This window comes from Balaenoptera musculus, chromosome 10 (assembly GCF_009873245.2).
Source record: "Balaenoptera musculus isolate JJ_BM4_2016_0621 chromosome 10, mBalMus1.pri.v3, whole genome shotgun sequence".
Taxonomy (NCBI): domain Eukaryota; kingdom Metazoa; phylum Chordata; class Mammalia; order Artiodactyla; family Balaenopteridae; genus Balaenoptera; species Balaenoptera musculus.
Window position 1 is genome coordinate 26,185,984 of NC_045794.1, and position 17,758 is coordinate 26,203,741.

A 17,758-nucleotide genomic window follows, 5' to 3' on the forward strand; every position below is an offset into this window, starting at 1 on the left:
TTAATGAAAATCTTTATGTCATGAAACATTCAAGAAACATTTTTTCAATTACTTTCCTCTACACTGTGGCATGAAATCACAGTCCACTGTATTACAGTGTGCAACCCCACCCCTACTACACCTTGAGCTACAGGAGATGAGGCATAGCACCTCTGCATCCATGCATTCCAAAACCTACTACACACTAAGGACATAATGTTAAGTAAAGCTCACAGTCTAGTTGGGGCGGAGGGGGGACACATTTAAACAAGGAATTACAATATGGTATGATAAACAGTACAGATAAAAGCAGTATAATGTTGATAAGGGCACCCATGAGGACCACCTAATGCAGCCTGCTACTATCAGAGACAACTTCCTGGAAGAAGTGATATGCAAGCCAAGACCTGGAGGAGCACAAATTGACCAGGGCATAAAGGGGAAGGAGAATGCTCCAGGCAGAAAGAAACACAGTGCCTTAAAGGCTCAGAAGTGACAGAGGACATGATCTGCTCATGAAGCTGAAAGAATTTCCATATGGCCGGAGTGTAAAGAACAAAGCTAAAGCTAAGTATGGTATAAGATGAGGCAAGAGATGAAGGGTTTTATAGGCCATGGGAAAAAGTTAACACTTTGTTCTAAATGCAGTGGGGAGTCAGTTGGCTTTACGATGGGGAACATAGGAGGAGCAGGCTAAGGGCTGGGGGAAAGTAACAATGAGTTCACTTCTGGACAAACGGGTTCTGAAATATGTACGGAATATTCAACAGCCCTGTACACAATATTTAATAAATGCTTAGACAAAATCAATTTCATTGTATCATACTTTTTAAAACATAAACTTTTCTGCCTCTTCCCAAATTGTCAATCACTTTTTACTTACATAAACACTGTAACTGTGCCTCTTAAAGCCTTCTAAATTTTTGCTTCCAGGATTTCCCACTAAAGAATATTACTGTATTAGCATATAATAGATTACTAAAATGGTTTCAAATGATGAGGTTTTTTTTCTGTTTTTTTAGATTTTTAGCACATACATGTTGAGGAAAAAAAATTTAGATTTTTGTTCTCTTAGCAAACCAAGTAGAAGTAGAGGCTTTAAGAAAACTATTTCATCAGCCTCTGTCTTACTTACTGATTCCTGGCTATGCTCCTCCCAATAGGAAAGGAAAGTCTGGCTCAGAATAAATGGGATATTACTATATCTAACGGCAAAACATCTCACTGAATAAAAAATATTTGCCCCAAAGTGATTCTCCTGAGAAAGATTTCTGAACGGAAGAACAAAAACAAAAGCACCGTACATCTTCCTACCTTATTACATTTAAAAAAAGAAAAAACAAAATAGAGGGTGAAGGAATATGTTTTCCTAGTAGTCCAGTTTCTTCTCTTTTCTCAGATGTGCCTCCTTTCCCCTTCTCTCTTCCCCAAAAAAGGCTAAGCTGAAAAAAAAGGAAAATCTGCCTTGGACTGTCTCTATTAAAAGTTTAAAAGATGAGGTTAAAAATATAAATCTTTATTCAAGTGAAATATTCTAGAACAGTACAAAAGTACTTACGTCAGATAGAAACCAAGAACAAAACCAAACTATCTTGGCTCTCTAGCCTGATGAAACTACCCTCTTGCCGTGACTAATTTAACTAGAAAGCATGAAATAAAGCCTTAATCCATTCATCATCACACAGTTTAAACTGACAACAATTATTCTTTCTCCGCCCAGATCGAAATAACTTACCCAAGTCTTTTGAGGATTAAATTTTAAATATTTTTATATTTAAAACATTCCATATTAATGTTCTTTATAGCTTTCAGGTAAGAAAAAGGAAGTATTTTAAATGAAGGTAAATGAGGCACTCAATCTTGTTTGTTAGCTTTAAATGGGTCAAATGCAAAGAAACTACCATCAATATGATTTCCCAATTAAAAAAAGCAGCTCTCTTCTTTTCCTTCCTCTTCTCCTATAATCATAACTAATCTACAGGCAGAATGCTATGGACAGATTAGTCAAATTATCGGGTTTCAGGGAAGTTAACTACCTTGTTTCTTCCATACCCAGACTTCAGACACTGCGGGTGAAAGGCATATGGACACTGAATCTCAGCTCTGCCACTCAGATAACCTTGGACAATTAAGTTGACCTCTCAAAGTCTGTTTGCTCATAAGGATTTTTTTAAGGAAATACATGTGAGAATATACAATATGTAATTTTTAACAATAACTGACACTTACTGAGCACTTTCTATGTATCAGGCAGAAATACAAGGCTCCGTATTTGTCTTCTGCTATAGAAACTTACCTGCACAAGTGCATAAAAGATTTTCAGGATCTGCTTCTGTATTAATACAGAATAATGTGAGGAATCAGGAAGGAGCTGCATGATTTGTTGCTGAATACGAGGCAGAAATATTTGCATTGCTGCTATAAGAGGTTCTCTTTCCTCTGCTTTCTTATATCTACATAAGCAAAGACAAAAAGAGAGAACAATAATTTCTCCCCCACAAAAGAGCTATAAACAATGAATGAAAAACAATATTTTTAAACTATATAAAGCTAAACAATAACATTCCAAACACTAGCTTACATTTTCTGTTTGGATTGCTAGAATAAACTTGAAAGGAACTTTGAAAGAGCATATCCCTGTTTTAGGCAGAATACCTAAAATCTTTCTAGAAAGAGACTAGTTCAAAAAAATCCAAGATAGTTTTGCAACTTTCCTACATGAATTTTTCTAGTACTTAAATTAATTTTCACATACCACAATTCTTGCTATAAAATACAAGTTGATAAACAGTTCAAATAGACATTCCTATCATATAACAAATAATGTGGTGGAAAAAACATTTCTCCGTCTACCACCCTACTTTGAGAAGTTAAAACAGTTTACAAATTTAGGTGCTCTTAGACCACTTTAACACGTATAAATCTAAAATATCCTCTAAAAATCATTTTAGAAGGAAGACTACAGGATTTTGCATGCAGGAGCAGCAATCCCCTTAGAAGCTAGAAAGCACTGCTATTAAATGCGACACTAGTCCCACACCTCCCAAGCAACTTTTATAGAAAAGAAAGTCACTAGCAAAGAAACTTGAACATTTTCTACCTTGCATCCAAAAAGGTAAATGTTTGGTTTACTTAATGATGTGCTTACTTAAAGACAAATGTTAAGGTACCTCTCTCCATCAAAATTTCCAAGGAAAGCTGTTAATAAACAGTCCTCTGAAACTAACAAATAAGTTTGAAAAGCACTAACTTAGAGATTAGTACATTAGCAGATTAAAGATTCTTTGAAAAACTGTAGTAAATAAACATGTTTAACTGTGTTTAATCCAACATTTCCCAAACTAACCTGATTCTGTAGAACACCCATAGCAGACCCCTCTATGCAATGCAATTCTTTCTAAGTAACAGGAGGCTGGTATCTTCAGCCAATAGAAATCAACTTACTCATATGTCTTCACCAGTTGATACAGACATAATAAACTGCCAAGCCAGCTTCCACTGCTCTGTGATTGCAAGTAATAGTCTATCTTGTCGACTACCGCTGGCCAGTGACCAGGGAAATCGTATTTAATGATGGCACGGAGACACATTGTTAACTGGACTCTATAAAGTGGGGGAAAAAAGTCCAAAATCTAAGTAGTTATAAATATCAGGCTTCAAAGACCTCTAATATTGTACATAAAAACACTCTGATTTCTATTTACCTACATTATATAGATATTTATCTGGGGTGGAGGGAAAAAGAGCAGTCCTATAAAGAAAAACCTATAAAGTCCTATAAAGAATTTAAAAATAAATTCAGGGACTTCCCTGGTGGTCCAGTGGTTAAGACTTCGCCTTCCAATGCAGGGGGTGTGGGTTTGATCCCTGGTCGGGGAGCTAAGATCCCACATGCCCTGTGGCCAAAAAACCAAAACGTAAAACAGAGGCAATATTGTAACAAATTCAATAAACACTTTAAAAATGGTCCACACCAAAAAAAAAAAAAAAAAACTTAAAATAAATTCATTAAAAATTTTCCAAAAAAAAGACAATGAATCCACCCCAGCTCTGTAAAATTTCCCAGCTTGTTATATTTTGTATTTTGGTTATCATATCCTAAGGGGGAAACAAACCAAAAAAGTATTTTATCATTTCAACTGGACAAACTTAGCCTAAAAATGGTCAAAGTAAGTAAAATGGAGGTCTACATAACAGTGGGAAACATCTCTGTGAGCCAAAACCTGGAACCATTCATCATCAGTTCCAAGTCACACAGTATTTTGCACCTATCACTGCTTCCTGAGATCCTAATTTTTGTATGAAGTAACAAGCATTAGCTGGCAATTCCTGAAGAGGAATGCTAAGAGCTATTTCCAAAGAAATAAAGAAAAAAGCAACAGGAAAGACATAAAAAAAAAAAAAAGAAGAAATCTCTTTAATGAAACCACAAAGTGAAGCTATGAAAGATGTGATCTCATAACACTTAGGTCAGTAATCATTTCCTCAATTGGATCCAACTGTAATTGGGATTGACAAGAAAGTGAGGGGAAAAAAATTTCTCTTCTACCAACTATTAGTATGTCCTTACATGGTCACTTGCAAATGGTTGGAGAGTGAATCTAGCTAAATTAGGATTCCACAGCGCCAAGACAGCCAATAACTTGATTTCACTGAAATGAAACAAACAAATAATGCCTTTCCCTTGCAAAGGATCTTTTCCAAATCTAATTGCAAAAGATCATTTGCAATACTCTTAAATAAACTTTGAGAATATTTCTTTAAGAGTAGTTACAGTTAAGCCTTCAGGACATAAAAGAAGCAAAGCCACAAAGAACTGTCTCATAATAAAGATAACCTCTTGTGCCACCAGCAGCTGTTCCGAAACAACAAATAGGTCATATTTGTATTCAATAAAACTGAAACTTTTCATTTTTTTTAATTTCATCTTCAGGTTGACCCTCTTAATCCTTTCTCAATTCCAAGCCAAGCAAAGGATGTTTATGAACAGCCATCCTTTCATATATTAATGTGTAGAAGCATTGCTTGCAAGATTCAGAGAGATTTGAAAATGTAAAGATTTTGACAAGAAGTGGACACATGATGGTACCACAGGGAAGCCAGTACCAGATGGCATTTGGGCAACCAATGAGAATGATGATTTTCTTTCATCAATACCCCTATTTTCTCCTCTTACCCAAACAACTGCACAAAGAGGTGTTCAATGTTTGTCCACCTTCCTCACTGTTATCCTCACACCTTCTTCCCTTTCTTCTGCTTATGCCGATGTACATTATACACTCAGGGATAAGGTTACATCTAATCTCTTGAAGTTAAATAATTTCATTCCCCTACCTCAATTTCATCTATTTCCCTCCCACATGTTCAAAAGAAACCTAATCACTTGCTCATGGTGAAAAGAATTTGTTTCTCCTGTTTTAAGACTGCATTATTTTTTTGACCTACACCTCTGCTGTCCACTGAGGGCAGGTACCAGCTACATGCACACACTGTAATTTAATCAAAATTAACTTAAAAATTCGGTTCCTCAGTTACACTAGCCACATTTCAAGTACTCAGTTGGCTTCTACGCCACATGGCTAAATATCAGACAGTGTGGATATAAAAGATTTCCATCACTGCAGAAAGTTCTATTGGACAGTGCTGCTTTATAGCATCTAATCTAAATTTGAAAAACCAGAGACAATTCTTCTAGTTTATATTTTCTCTATCCTGTCTTCTTCAAAAGAAAAGAAGCTCAGTTCATAAAAATGAACAAAAAGATACGTAAAGTGTTACAAAAACTGGTAGGTTAAAACCCCCATAAGTCAATTTCCCTGTATCAGGGAAAAGAAAAGCAGATGGTAAAAAGTCAAGAGCTCATAACTAAGAACACAGGTTATTCACATAGCAAGGATCTATACAACAATTTTAGTTAGATTTTTGCCTCAACTCTTTTTGTGGCAACTTATAGAAACTAAATTTTTTTTTCCAAAATATTTTGAGGCAAAGAATTACAAATGCAAAAACAAATAACTAAAACTGTACTCTTTGAGTGCCCATCTTCATTACTTTATCTCTTTTAAAAAACAAACTTGAGGCTGATGATTAAATCCAACCTCCCCCATTCATATATTTTGGGCTTCCTACTAAGCATACAGAAATAGTATAATGTACCTCACTAAATCTGGAGACCGAATTATTCCTTCCACAATATTATCACGTATTTGCTGGCGATCATTTTCATGAATGTTAAATGGAAATATTGCTTCTCCTGGTGGAGGTTCTCGGTCCGGCCAGTACTGGGTCACCATGTTCTTCAAGTAAATGGCAGCTAAGTCAGAGAAAAAAAATGCTAAAGTAGCAGTATCAAAAAGATGGCTTTCATTCAGCTTTACAGAGCATGAAAGGCTAAACCCTTCAACGCTAAACATGATACCCAGCAAAAATGGAAAATCTTACAGTTATAAATAGCCAAGTGGGGAAGGGAAAATGGATAAGAATTTAAAGTTTCTCTTTAGCTAGTAAAGCAAGCCTAAGCAGGAAACATCTCATTAAATCAAGCTTCCAGAATTTACATGACAGAAAAATGATCCAGGGACTCAAGTATGCATCCTTAGACTAAATATAAGATGGTCTAAATGAAACTCTACTAAATGTACTTTGAGACTGTAAGAGTCATACTGTTCATAATGCCTAATACTGAACTGACAACACATGAAATTCTACAGTCCTTCATGTAGATTGCTTTTTTTGTTTTTCTTTCACTGGCTATTATCCCGCACTACCGTTTTGAAATACCTGTAGTATTGGTAATTTTTATCTAACCCTTTTGAAATATTTGCCACTTGCAAATATAACAATAAAGAAAAGGACATCAGCTTTCAAATATTTTTGGAAAATCTCAGGAAATTTCTTACCTGTTTATTTCTATCAAAATACATAATCAATGATTCTATTCCTATTCTTTTTAATCATCATCAACATTTAACAAAAGACTTCTGAAAGAAGCTAACATACTGCTACAGAATTTTGATAGGGGATGTGAAGTTTTCTAACCATCCCAGCTGAGCACTGAATGTAAATTAATACTTATAGTGTCATATTCTTACATATACATAATATATATGAATAAAGAGAGATGATCTGCAAAGCATTATAACTTTCTTCCCTTAAGTTTCTCCTCTCCCTTCTCCCCCCCACCCAATCCTCCCTTCATCTCAATTTTAACATAAACTAAATTGGCTCGTAAAAGCATTATACCACAGAGAATAAACCACCATGTTCTACATTGGCTATAATACAACAGAAACCCAATGAAATTATAAACCTGACATCCTACAAGCTCCTCTTTCATTAGTTTTGATTCAACACAGGTCTGAAAAAGACAATTTCACCTAGGATTTCCATTTTTTAGGATAAAAACAAAAATTATTTGAGAGAGTGAAAGGGAGGGAGGGAGGGAGGGAGAGAGAGGGAGAAAATGTGTCTATATGTGAGATAGTTTGGGTTTTTGTCTTTTTTTAATTCAGATCACACAGGCTCTGGACTAAGTACCATCGTTTGTCCCAGTATATTTATTTTTTAATATTACAGTCATCAGCAATAAAAATACATAAACTGTTGAAAAAAATGAATAAATGATCTAAGAATATGGTCCAACCTGTCAGCAGTTCAGACTGATTTCATGAGATTAATCTTTGCAAAAAGAAAAATCAAAAAATCAATATATTATACACACCATTTTCATCCCTACAGAACTAGTCTTGAAAATAAAAAACAACTTTCAGAAGCAAAGATACAGACATGGTAAAATCATGGACTTACTCATAATTCAGTCATTAAATGCTATTAATTTTATAACTAAAAATATTTTTATTATGGGACATCACAAGAGATGGCCTATATAAAAGGCACACTGACAAATTTGTATATGTTGGAATAAATCTGCAATTAGTTAAAATAAAATTGAACTTAATGAATAATTTGAAAAGAGAATATTAATTATTCTCATGGATAATCATGGATTACTAAAGATAATGAAGGAAAAATACCAAAAATAACTGAAACTGTACCAATAATCTAAAAATCTCCCTTTAATCATTTAATTCAAGTATCTAACATTTGCCAGAGCTAAGAAAATACAAATATCTTAATTCCTTCATAAAGAAATTAAGTATTAAAATTTGCTTTTCTGCAGAATCCACTTACAATTTCAAGCATCTTAAGTTTGAAATTAGTTTTAAAACATACACACGCTTCTCCCCTTCTCAAACACAATGAATCATCACATACGCTCTATCCTCTGGACCCAGAGCCACCACTACACAGATCAACTGGGTTCCATAACCTCAAAGGGGAAAGGATGCCATTAAACTCTGTGAAGCAGAATGCTGTGCTTTTTGAGTTGATGTTTTTAAGCTTTTCCATTTTTCATAGTAATTTGGTAGCCCCTCTCTCCTTCTCTCCCTTGTTATTACTTTAATCTGTTAAAGGCTAGGAAATAAGGTAACAAAGTGTATATATTATATCTAAAACAAGATTAAATAGATTCTGAGTATCCTACAAATAAGACACATTAGTTTTAACAAAAGAGCTTCTTGAAGTGCTTCTGGACTGATCAGAGGCAACTTTCTGTTTATTTCTAGGTTTTGTATTCTGGAACACTGAGGTTAACCTTAATAATGCTATTAAGCTTACCAATCAAAAGGAAAACAGTGAAGCAAACATCCAAATTTATTTTGTTTGGCTTGCCAATATCAAAATATTACATTTATTTCCTATTTCTTCACAGTAAGGTAATAAAGGACATTCACTAATGAGCTTGCTTGATAATAGCAAGAATATTTTAGAATCGCCCACAAACAAAATAATCAAGAACTGAATATTTTGCAGAACTAAGTATTTCCACTTAATATTAGCATAATTTTTTACAGCTTTATACAGGCTGATATTTTTTAATCAAAGATCATATCATTCTTCTTAAAATGTCATGCTAAAATGATAAATTATCTGTCTGGGTGTCACCATCAGATTCTTGGAGCATTTGTATTTTAATAATAGATTAAATAGAACAGAAAATTTATAAATGGCACTTAAATTTAGGTGATAATGTAGAAGTCTACACAGTATATTTCAGACTGTATAACAAAATGGATGCTCTAAAGTAGAAAGCTGTCCTAATAAATTAGGACATGATCAACCACCAAGACAAACCCTGTCATGTGGCTAACAGATTTGAAATCTACATAAACTGTGAAGAAAAAATTGCCTTTAAATGCTATTTACATTTTATATCAAAACTTAATTACCTAAGTTATTAAGATTTAAAGTTGTATACAGTTGGTGAGGACATGGGGAACCCAGCATTCTAATGCACTGTTGATAGAAAAAGCAAGTAAATGCAACTTGGTGATAAGATTCAAAATTCTAAATGTTAATATTGTTAGTAACATTGACCTAGCACTTCCATTTGTTAAAATTTATTCTGTGAAACTATCCGCACGAGCATCCAGAGATATGTGTCCAAGGATGTTCATTTCAGCATTACCTCTATCAAAAACAACAAAAAGGGACAATAAAGGAAATGTCCACTAATATCAGATTGCTTAAATAAACTATGGCAGTTCTAATTCAAAGAAATATTGAATAATTTTTACAAAGAATGAAGTATATGTACATGCACTGACATGGAATGATCCCCCAAGGGTATAAGGTTAAATGAAAAAAAAGGAAATTATAAAATAGCATGTGTAATACAAACAGATTTTTGTTACTTTTTAAAACCAGCTTATCTACAGAAAAAAAAAGAATTAGAGAACCATGCACCAAAGTTGATGGTAGGTATCTTTGGGGGTGGGATTAAGAGCAATCTAATAATATAAACTGTATTTTTGTAATGTTTATATGTCATATAAAGAAGACATATTAATTTAATAAATTGCTTTAAGATATTTAAAAATACTGTTTCTACAAAGCTTTATGGGAAATTCACAATGGTGCTATACACACTTAGGTTATTAAAATAGGTTCCACTTAGCAAAATGTGGTTTCAAAACAGCCCTATTTTATAAAACAAAGATTAAATTGAGAATTGTGGTTTCAAAAAACTTACATAGAAGTCTTATAAACCTTATTAAAGTAAAAAAATAATTCCACCGTGAATGTTTTTCCATAGGTTTTTCTTAACCACAAATGGATCATTTAGAAAATCATACATATTTTTCCAAAACTTAATGGTTCCCGACTTTTTTATTCTGTTATGTTCAAGTAAAACTAAATACTTTTATCAGCATGTATAGTATAATCCCATTTCTATATTGTTCATCTATCCTTCTACTTGAACACATGCAAAGACTAATGTTCACCCAATGTTAATGATGGTCATTTCTGAGTGATGAATGTCAGGTAATTTTTTTCTACTTTTTTGTTTCTATTTTTCTATATTGCCCAAATTATTTATTAGTACATATCACCTACATAATTCTTTAAGTCTCTTCAATTACATATTTTTTAATTAGCTATTATCATTTTACCCCTTTTATCATGAAATTATTCTCTTTCCAGGACTCATTACACTCCAAGACTTTCTCCATTTTTTAACCTTCTGGGTTCTAATTACCAGTTCATTAAAAAAGCAAAAAGAAGAATAATACACAACATCAGGGAACTACCCTAAGATCCCACAGACTCAAAAGTAAGTTTCATGTTTATAACAAAAGTCCTGCTCCCCAATCATGTGGTTAAGAACACCTGTGCAAACCTTATCTCCATGATCTGACGCATGAATGGAACCAAATTAATATATACAGATTCATGGCCTTTATCTATGGGCACAAAGGCAAGGCCACCAGGAAGCATTAAAAATTAGGGAGATAAAGCTATTAAAACTGGGAAAGCTAAGAGGGAAAAATGACAAGGTTATAGAGAAAAGGAACTGTAGCTAGAAGCTAGAAGGGAGAAGAGGAAAGAAAAAGCTATGGGAGATTTAAGAGCTCAGTATGGACCTCTAAATTTCCAGGGAAAAAGAGAGTGGAGTTTTTAAGCCATTAGAAATACTTCACGTGTGTTTCCTATGTTTTCAAAGAAAGCAGATATTTAGAAATGAAATAAAACGCTAGTCCTACTTTTACCCGTAAATAAACTTATAAAGGATAAAAAAACCAACTCACCTGCCTGGCGTACTGGGAATTCCACATGGTCAGAGACTATAATCCGAAGTAAACTGGGGGCAAAATTGATAATCTTGTAAGACTGAAATTACAAAGAAATATTTTATAAAAAAATAGGGCAATATAAATGAATAACTGTTAGCACCTGTTCCTGAATGCATTACTGTCCAAATAAAAGAAACACTTTTAAAGTGAGAGAAACTCTCCAAAGCCAAATGAAGATTACTAAAATACTCCAAGTCAGAAAAATTTACTTAGAATAAATTGATGAATAAATGAGTAAGAACACTTTCATGTTTTTTGGACATATATTGTCAAAATGCTCTCCGGAAAGGGTGTAGCAATTTACACTCCCAAGAGTAGAATACGTGTGTGTTCATCTATCTAATATAGGGATTAGCATTATCATTCCTTCAAAACTTTTAAACCTTATTCATATTTTAAATTACATTTATTCTAGCTTGAATTTTTTTTCCTGTTTGTTGGCTATTTGTTTTCTTCTACAAATTCCTTTTTCCCCTCACCCTTTTGTAAGTGGAATATTTGTTTTATTCTTAATAAATTCTAGGAGATATTTTATGAATTTAATCTCAAATTTTTATTTGACTTATACATTGCAAGTGTTTGTTTCCAGCTTATTTGTGCTTCAATTTTGTTTATGGTATTTTTGACAAACAGGAAAACATGGGCTACAGAAAACAAGAGATCCAACACAGAATATGGACAATGGCTGTGCATGAGCTATAGAGAGGAACCAGTCCAGACTGGAACAGTGTGTTTCACAAGACAGTGTTGAGAGCTGTCGTCACCAGCTGCTCTCTGTTGCCAGAGCATCTTTTAAACTTAACAATGCCCAAGTGAGCCTGTGCTGATGAACTGCCTGCTGCCTGGGCCATTTCTCCCCATAGACATGTTCTACTTTGACCTATTCCTGAGTTTGGCCATGGTAACTTTAGAAGCAAAAAAAAATAGAGAGCAGCCTATTCCTTCTGATCATATACCCTCCAGATGTCTAGTACCTGGACCTAGTACCTGTCTAGTACAGGCCTGCCACATTCCCAGAGCTCACACTTGGCCTTGCCCGCTGACATTCCCAGAAAAGACTCATACTCAGTGAGGGTAAAACCAGACCATGATGCAGAGAGTCTTTTCTGCTTACCTCCTCCCAGGAGCCTGGATCTATGGTTCATCCCTTTCAGTACACCACTAGGTTTATGTATACCACTCCATTTTTTAAATTTATCACCTTTCCTATTATTTATAATAGCATTTATTAAGATAAATGTTCAGGGACTTCCCTGGTGGCGCAGTGGTTAAGACTCCATGCTCCCAATGCAGGGGGCAGGGGTTCGATCTCTGGTCAGAGAATTAGATCCCACATGCACGCCACAACTAAGAGTTCACATGCCACAACTAAGGAGCCTGTGTGCCGCAACTAAGGAGCCCGCCTACCACAACTAAGACCCGGTGCAACCAAATAAATACATATTAAAAATAAATAAATAAATGTTTGACCAACAATTTGGAGAAAACTGGCATCTTTAAAATATCGCTTCTTTCCATCCAGGAACATTATGCTTTCCAAGTCTTTCCATATCCTTCAGTAAAATTTTAAATTATCTTATAATTGCTCTTCCTTTCATCCTGTATAAACCTCAAAATCTTAAATCTGTTGTGTATAAAGTAAATTGAAACCACCAGAAATTTAAAGTAGTTTTTAAGAAAACAGATTTCTTTTAATAGCAGTTTACAGGAGTCAAAATTAAAACAGATTTAGCTCAGTCTCACCTTCTACATTTACATTCTTGTAAAATAACTCATGTTTATAACTTTTGAGATACTGTAAGATCCTGTAGTGAATCAATGATTGAAACATATATATTGTTTAGTTCTAATCTACATAGTTTACTTATTATACATAAGTACAAAATAACCTTTACACTTAGATTAATACTACTTATTTGGAAGTAGTTATAGCGGAGATTTTATTTCAACACTGTTGTCATTGTACACATTTTGGAACTCCTCTTTTTACAACTGTTTGACATTTCAGAGAACTTCTGCAACTTTTTGTCTTCTTTCAGCCTTGATTCAATCAACATTAATTTGATCAGCTAAAACATTCAGTGGTAAATTCAGATATATTCTCATATTACTTTCCTTACAAATATTTATCCAATTTCTTTTTCTACCCTGGGCTTCAAGTTTCTAAAAAATAATAATAATACTATCTCTCAATGATTTCTTGAGGATATTTGGTTCATACCTGTGAAGTTTTCTGAAAATAAACTTTCCTTGCTTAGCTAAATTCTGCATTTTATGACAATTCATTTAAAGCAAAAAACCTGATGTTTTCCCACTCTGCCTCATTGCTCCCTCAACATTAACTTTTCCAGTCCTCCAACACACCAAGTTGAAGGCCTTTACTGAACTTGCTCTTCCCTTTCTTCCTCTCCCAGTTCTTCATCTGGTTCACTTCTTCACAATATCTAGGTCTCTGCTCAATGCCATTCTTCAGAGACTGATCACACTACTTATACATCCCAACACTCTCTCTAGAGCTTTACTCTCTACAGCACTTATAACCTAAAATTGTATTATTTACTTTTCTGTATCCCCCACTAGAATGTAAGGTCCATGAGAGCAGAGTCTTGTAGTAGTGCCTGCAAATAACCCGATAAATATGTTATTCATAGAAGCAAACTCTCTTAAAGGGCAATAAAAATGATACATACAGATGCATGGAAAAGGAGAAATTCCAAAGAGTGGCAATGAAAGTAAATATCTTCCCTTCTGAGGCCATGATTTATTAAAAGAAGACACCTTTCTGGATGAGTTACTGGAAAAAGATATCTACCCATTCCTATTTCCCTATGCTGCTGCTAAAGGGACTGCTGGGTTTAAAGACAATGATGAATGTGTACAGGATCCATTCTTAATATCCTCCAATAAAACTGAAAACACATTTTTTCCAGAGAAACAATATCAGATATAGCAGTCAAGGAGCCAGTCCTTTGGAACACAGGCCGTTATGATTTGAAACTGCCTACTCTTCTAAATGGCAACTGACAAATCAATCAGTACACTGTAGAAACTGCCCCTATTTCCTACGCAGAGAATGTTTATCGTGGGGGGACCTAGACTAAAATATTAAATGAGCTGGACCCTAATCATTTATGGTAGATTACCCACCTGTTTACTCAACAAAAAAGGAGGTTACAGTGGTGGTAAAGGATAAAGCATACAAAATCCGACATTAAAACCATGTTTTATTAAAAGGTTATGTGACATTATACTTTGGTCTTCTACTTACAATTCAAAAAAATACTTAGAGCATATTACAATCCAAAGCATTATACTAAATATAAATGTTAAATGAGTGACATAGCAATAAGCTACTTTTAGAAGTTGCAGAGGAAATTGTGGTCTGTGATGAGTTGGGTGGATATGGGGCAGGGCAGAGTGAGGTTGGAATGGATTTGGATTGAAATATCACGAAGAAAAGGGTAGAAATGGATCCTAAATGTCTCTTGTAGTTCTGTAGGCTTTCCTACCTACCTTTTCCACTTCAATAAATTCAACTGCACTTACATACTGATGACTCAGAAACAAAGCAAGGGTGGGCTAACAGAGGCAGGGTAGTACAACATGATAGCAAAGACACGATCCCTGTCAACACTATCAGTATAACATCTGGCCTCATTGTGAAGAGAAACAGGCCAACTCCCCTGTTCATACTGGTAGATTGCAAGTTCAGCTCTTGCTTTGTTCCTCCTAACCAATGCCTGGATTACTACTCTTCTAGCCAAGCAACATATAGTACTTTTGCTCTGCAAAGCCTGGGACAGGTACTGACTTTAACTTTCCCCTATTCTGAGTGAGAATCCTTTTCTCTTTGAAGCACCGATGCATTCCCTTTGGGCTTCAGTTCAACTCAACCTTCCCTCCAGAGTCAGTGTTTTCACTCTCCCTTTTATCTCTTGGAAATCCTGGATTCACACTTACTCCACCCAGATTTCCCATTAAAATAATCCCTTTCAGAGATTTACAATGGATATCTGCACTTTAAAGTCAACTACAACCAGGGAAAACCTAAGTGAACTCCTACAGAAACATTTACTTAGGACGGTCGTTCTCACACTTTAGGAAGCACAGAATCACCTAGCTAGCTAATTAAAACATAACTGGGCCCCATCCCCAGAGTTTCTAATTCTTTAAGTCTAGAGTGAAGCCCCATAATTTGCATTTCCAACAAGTTCCCAAACGATGTTGATGGTGCTCATCCTGGGCAACACTTTGAGAGCCACTAATTTAGGTATATTCCTTTACATTTTAAGGATTATTGCAACCTCAAACAGCTGTCACTCTATCCTGGGGGTGGACCTTAATTTGTACTTTTTAGTGAGAGGTCTCTGATTCATTCTTACAGGTGAGGAGTTAAATACAAGCTAGGGTTTGGGATCATTAAATTTGTAAATGTCGGTAGTATCGCTGGAACATGGTCAAGGCTAGTTAGTAAGAATAGAGGATGGGGGATGAAAGAAAGTCTCACACATTTTACCGTTTATAAGAAATCCCTACAAACACTTACTACTCGGCGTGTCTTTCGCAAAGCACTACCACCATAAAAACTGCCTGTTCTTCCAGAGCACTCTCCCGACAGCATTTCTCCAACGCTCCAACAAAACTCTGCCAATCAGTGTCTAAACGGTGCTGCCAACCCCACAGAAGCAGGCGATGGGCAGGGTTTCCCACAGCAACACCTAAAAAGGGCTGGGTCTGCAGAAAAGCTGAACTCAGATTTGAATTTTAAGTGAATTTTCCCACCAAGTCAGCGTACTTAAGGAAAAGAAATCACATTCCTAAAACACTAGCAAAGCTTGCTAAAGCTTCTTTTTGCAGACCAAGCAGGCTGAACAAACTGCACTGGGGAAGGAAAACGACATGAAAAGATGCAAAGGTGGCCAACAGGTGCGTGAGCCGTTGAGAAAAGATCCGGGGAGTGCGGCGCCACTGGACCCCGGGGCGGGGGCTGGGGCGAGGGTGGAACCGGCCGAGAGACGCGTCGGGGTCTGGGGCCCGGGGCCCGGGGCCCGGGGCCCGGGTGGGGGTGGAGATCAGGGGCGCCGAGGAGGGAGAGTCCGGCGAGCCGGCGGGGGGCGCCGCAGGCCTGCTCCTTACCTGGTTGAGTTCATTCTCAGCTGCAATCCGCAGCTTCGGGTCGATGGTGCCCTTCAGCGCCTGGATGATCCGGTTGAGGTCCATCTCCCCGGGCGGGGGCTCCGCGGCCCCCGGACCAGTAGGCCAGACTGCAGCTTTAGTTTTTCTTTTGACCCTCTCAGCCGCCTCCTCCGCGACCCTTGCACTACCTCACTCCCCACCCCCCGCCACCGTCGCCACCTGCAGCCACTTGCTGCGCCACTCTGACTCCGCGCCCCCTGTCCTCCCTTTCTACCCCCAACAACTCGCTCTCCATTCACCCTTTTACGACAGCCGGTGGGAGGCGGGAGAAGTAAGAAGAGGAAGCGGCGCCTCCTTTACGGCGGCCTCTTCCCCCCAGGCGTGATGCTATGGCCGCCCCCGCTGGCGGCCACCATGCTACTGTACGGAAAGTAGTCTCGGCTTCTTTCCCGGAGGGAAACCGGTTTCACTAGCTCCGGCAGGCGGCAGTCTTGCTGCCATACGGAAAAGAGCCTCCCGCCTCTTCGCAGATCCGGAAACGAGCTAGCTAGGTCTCTTTACAGCTACATCCAAATTAAGCATATATGGATGGCGTGGCACTTTTTGTTAGTCTGAGCATTCTTTGGGCATTACAACTGAGCCTGTTCCAGGGCAGACTTGTTGGGACCTTGAGATCATCTAGCCCAAAGGAGAACAAGGCTCCCTCAGTCTGTGGGAGCCATCATTCATTCATTCACTCACTCACTCATTCACTGAACGGTTTTTTTTTTTTTTTTCTTATTTATTTATTTATTTTTGGCTGCGTGGGCTCTAGGCACGTGGGCTCTAGAGCTCAGGCTCATTAGTCGTGGCGCTGGGGGCTTAGTTGCTTTGCGGCGTTTGGGATCCTCCCGGACCAGGGCTCGAACCTGTGTCCCCTGCATTGGCAGGCGGATTCTTAACCACTGCACCGCCAGGGAAGTCCCTCACAGAACGTTTTTCAAACACGTATTTTTGGGCCAGAGTACTACGATACTTAGGCACCACATTATAACAAAATGAATTCAATGCAGGTTACTATGAAGGAACTTACAATGTGATAGAAGAGACAAATGTAAACAGAAAAAATATACTTAGAAAGTAACTGTTCCAGATCGGAGAAACTAACTCTATTCCTGAGGGTTTCTGAAATATTTCCAGATCTTCTCAGAAAAGTAGTGAAAGGCAAGAAAGGTTATACTGTCTCCACCCACTGTGGCCATATCTGGCCCCAAAATTTCAATGGCATAAAAATATTAAGGAGCTAGTTGTTCCTGAGGTTAACCCAGAAAAAGAGAGTTTAATTACATTTGTAAAGAAGATGACTGTGGGCAAAATACATCTGAAGGGGTGTGATCTTTCCTGGAGCAGGTAATTAAGACAGATTGGTTCAGCTAACTGGGTTCAATCAAGAGGGCAGAAACTTTGTG

At 36.8% G+C, this 17,758-nt stretch overlaps 1 protein-coding gene across 3 annotated transcripts in view; it reads right to left on the minus strand.

Annotated features, from left to right (window-relative positions):
• Nucleotides 1-16,620, minus strand: part of IPO8 (importin 8) — a 68,147-nt gene extending 51,527 nt beyond the window's left edge. The window contains exons 1-5 of one of the 3 annotated variants that reach the window (XM_036866658.1): nucleotides 16,311-16,620; nucleotides 11,130-11,211; nucleotides 6,136-6,292; nucleotides 3,424-3,582; nucleotides 2,276-2,432 (exon numbers count right to left, since the gene is read on the minus strand). In XM_036866658.1, the coding sequence (XP_036722553.1) occupies nucleotides 2,276-2,432; nucleotides 3,424-3,582; nucleotides 6,136-6,292; nucleotides 11,130-11,211; nucleotides 16,311-16,394 (639 nt within the window). In that variant the 5' untranslated portion in view covers nucleotides 16,395-16,620. The remainder of the gene's footprint in view (nucleotides 1-2,275; nucleotides 2,433-3,423; nucleotides 3,583-6,135; nucleotides 6,293-11,129; nucleotides 11,212-16,310) is intronic. The other 2 variants (XM_036866659.1, XM_036866661.1) reach the window with 2 other exon arrangements.
• Between the last annotated feature and the right edge of the window lie 1,138 nt (nucleotides 16,621-17,758).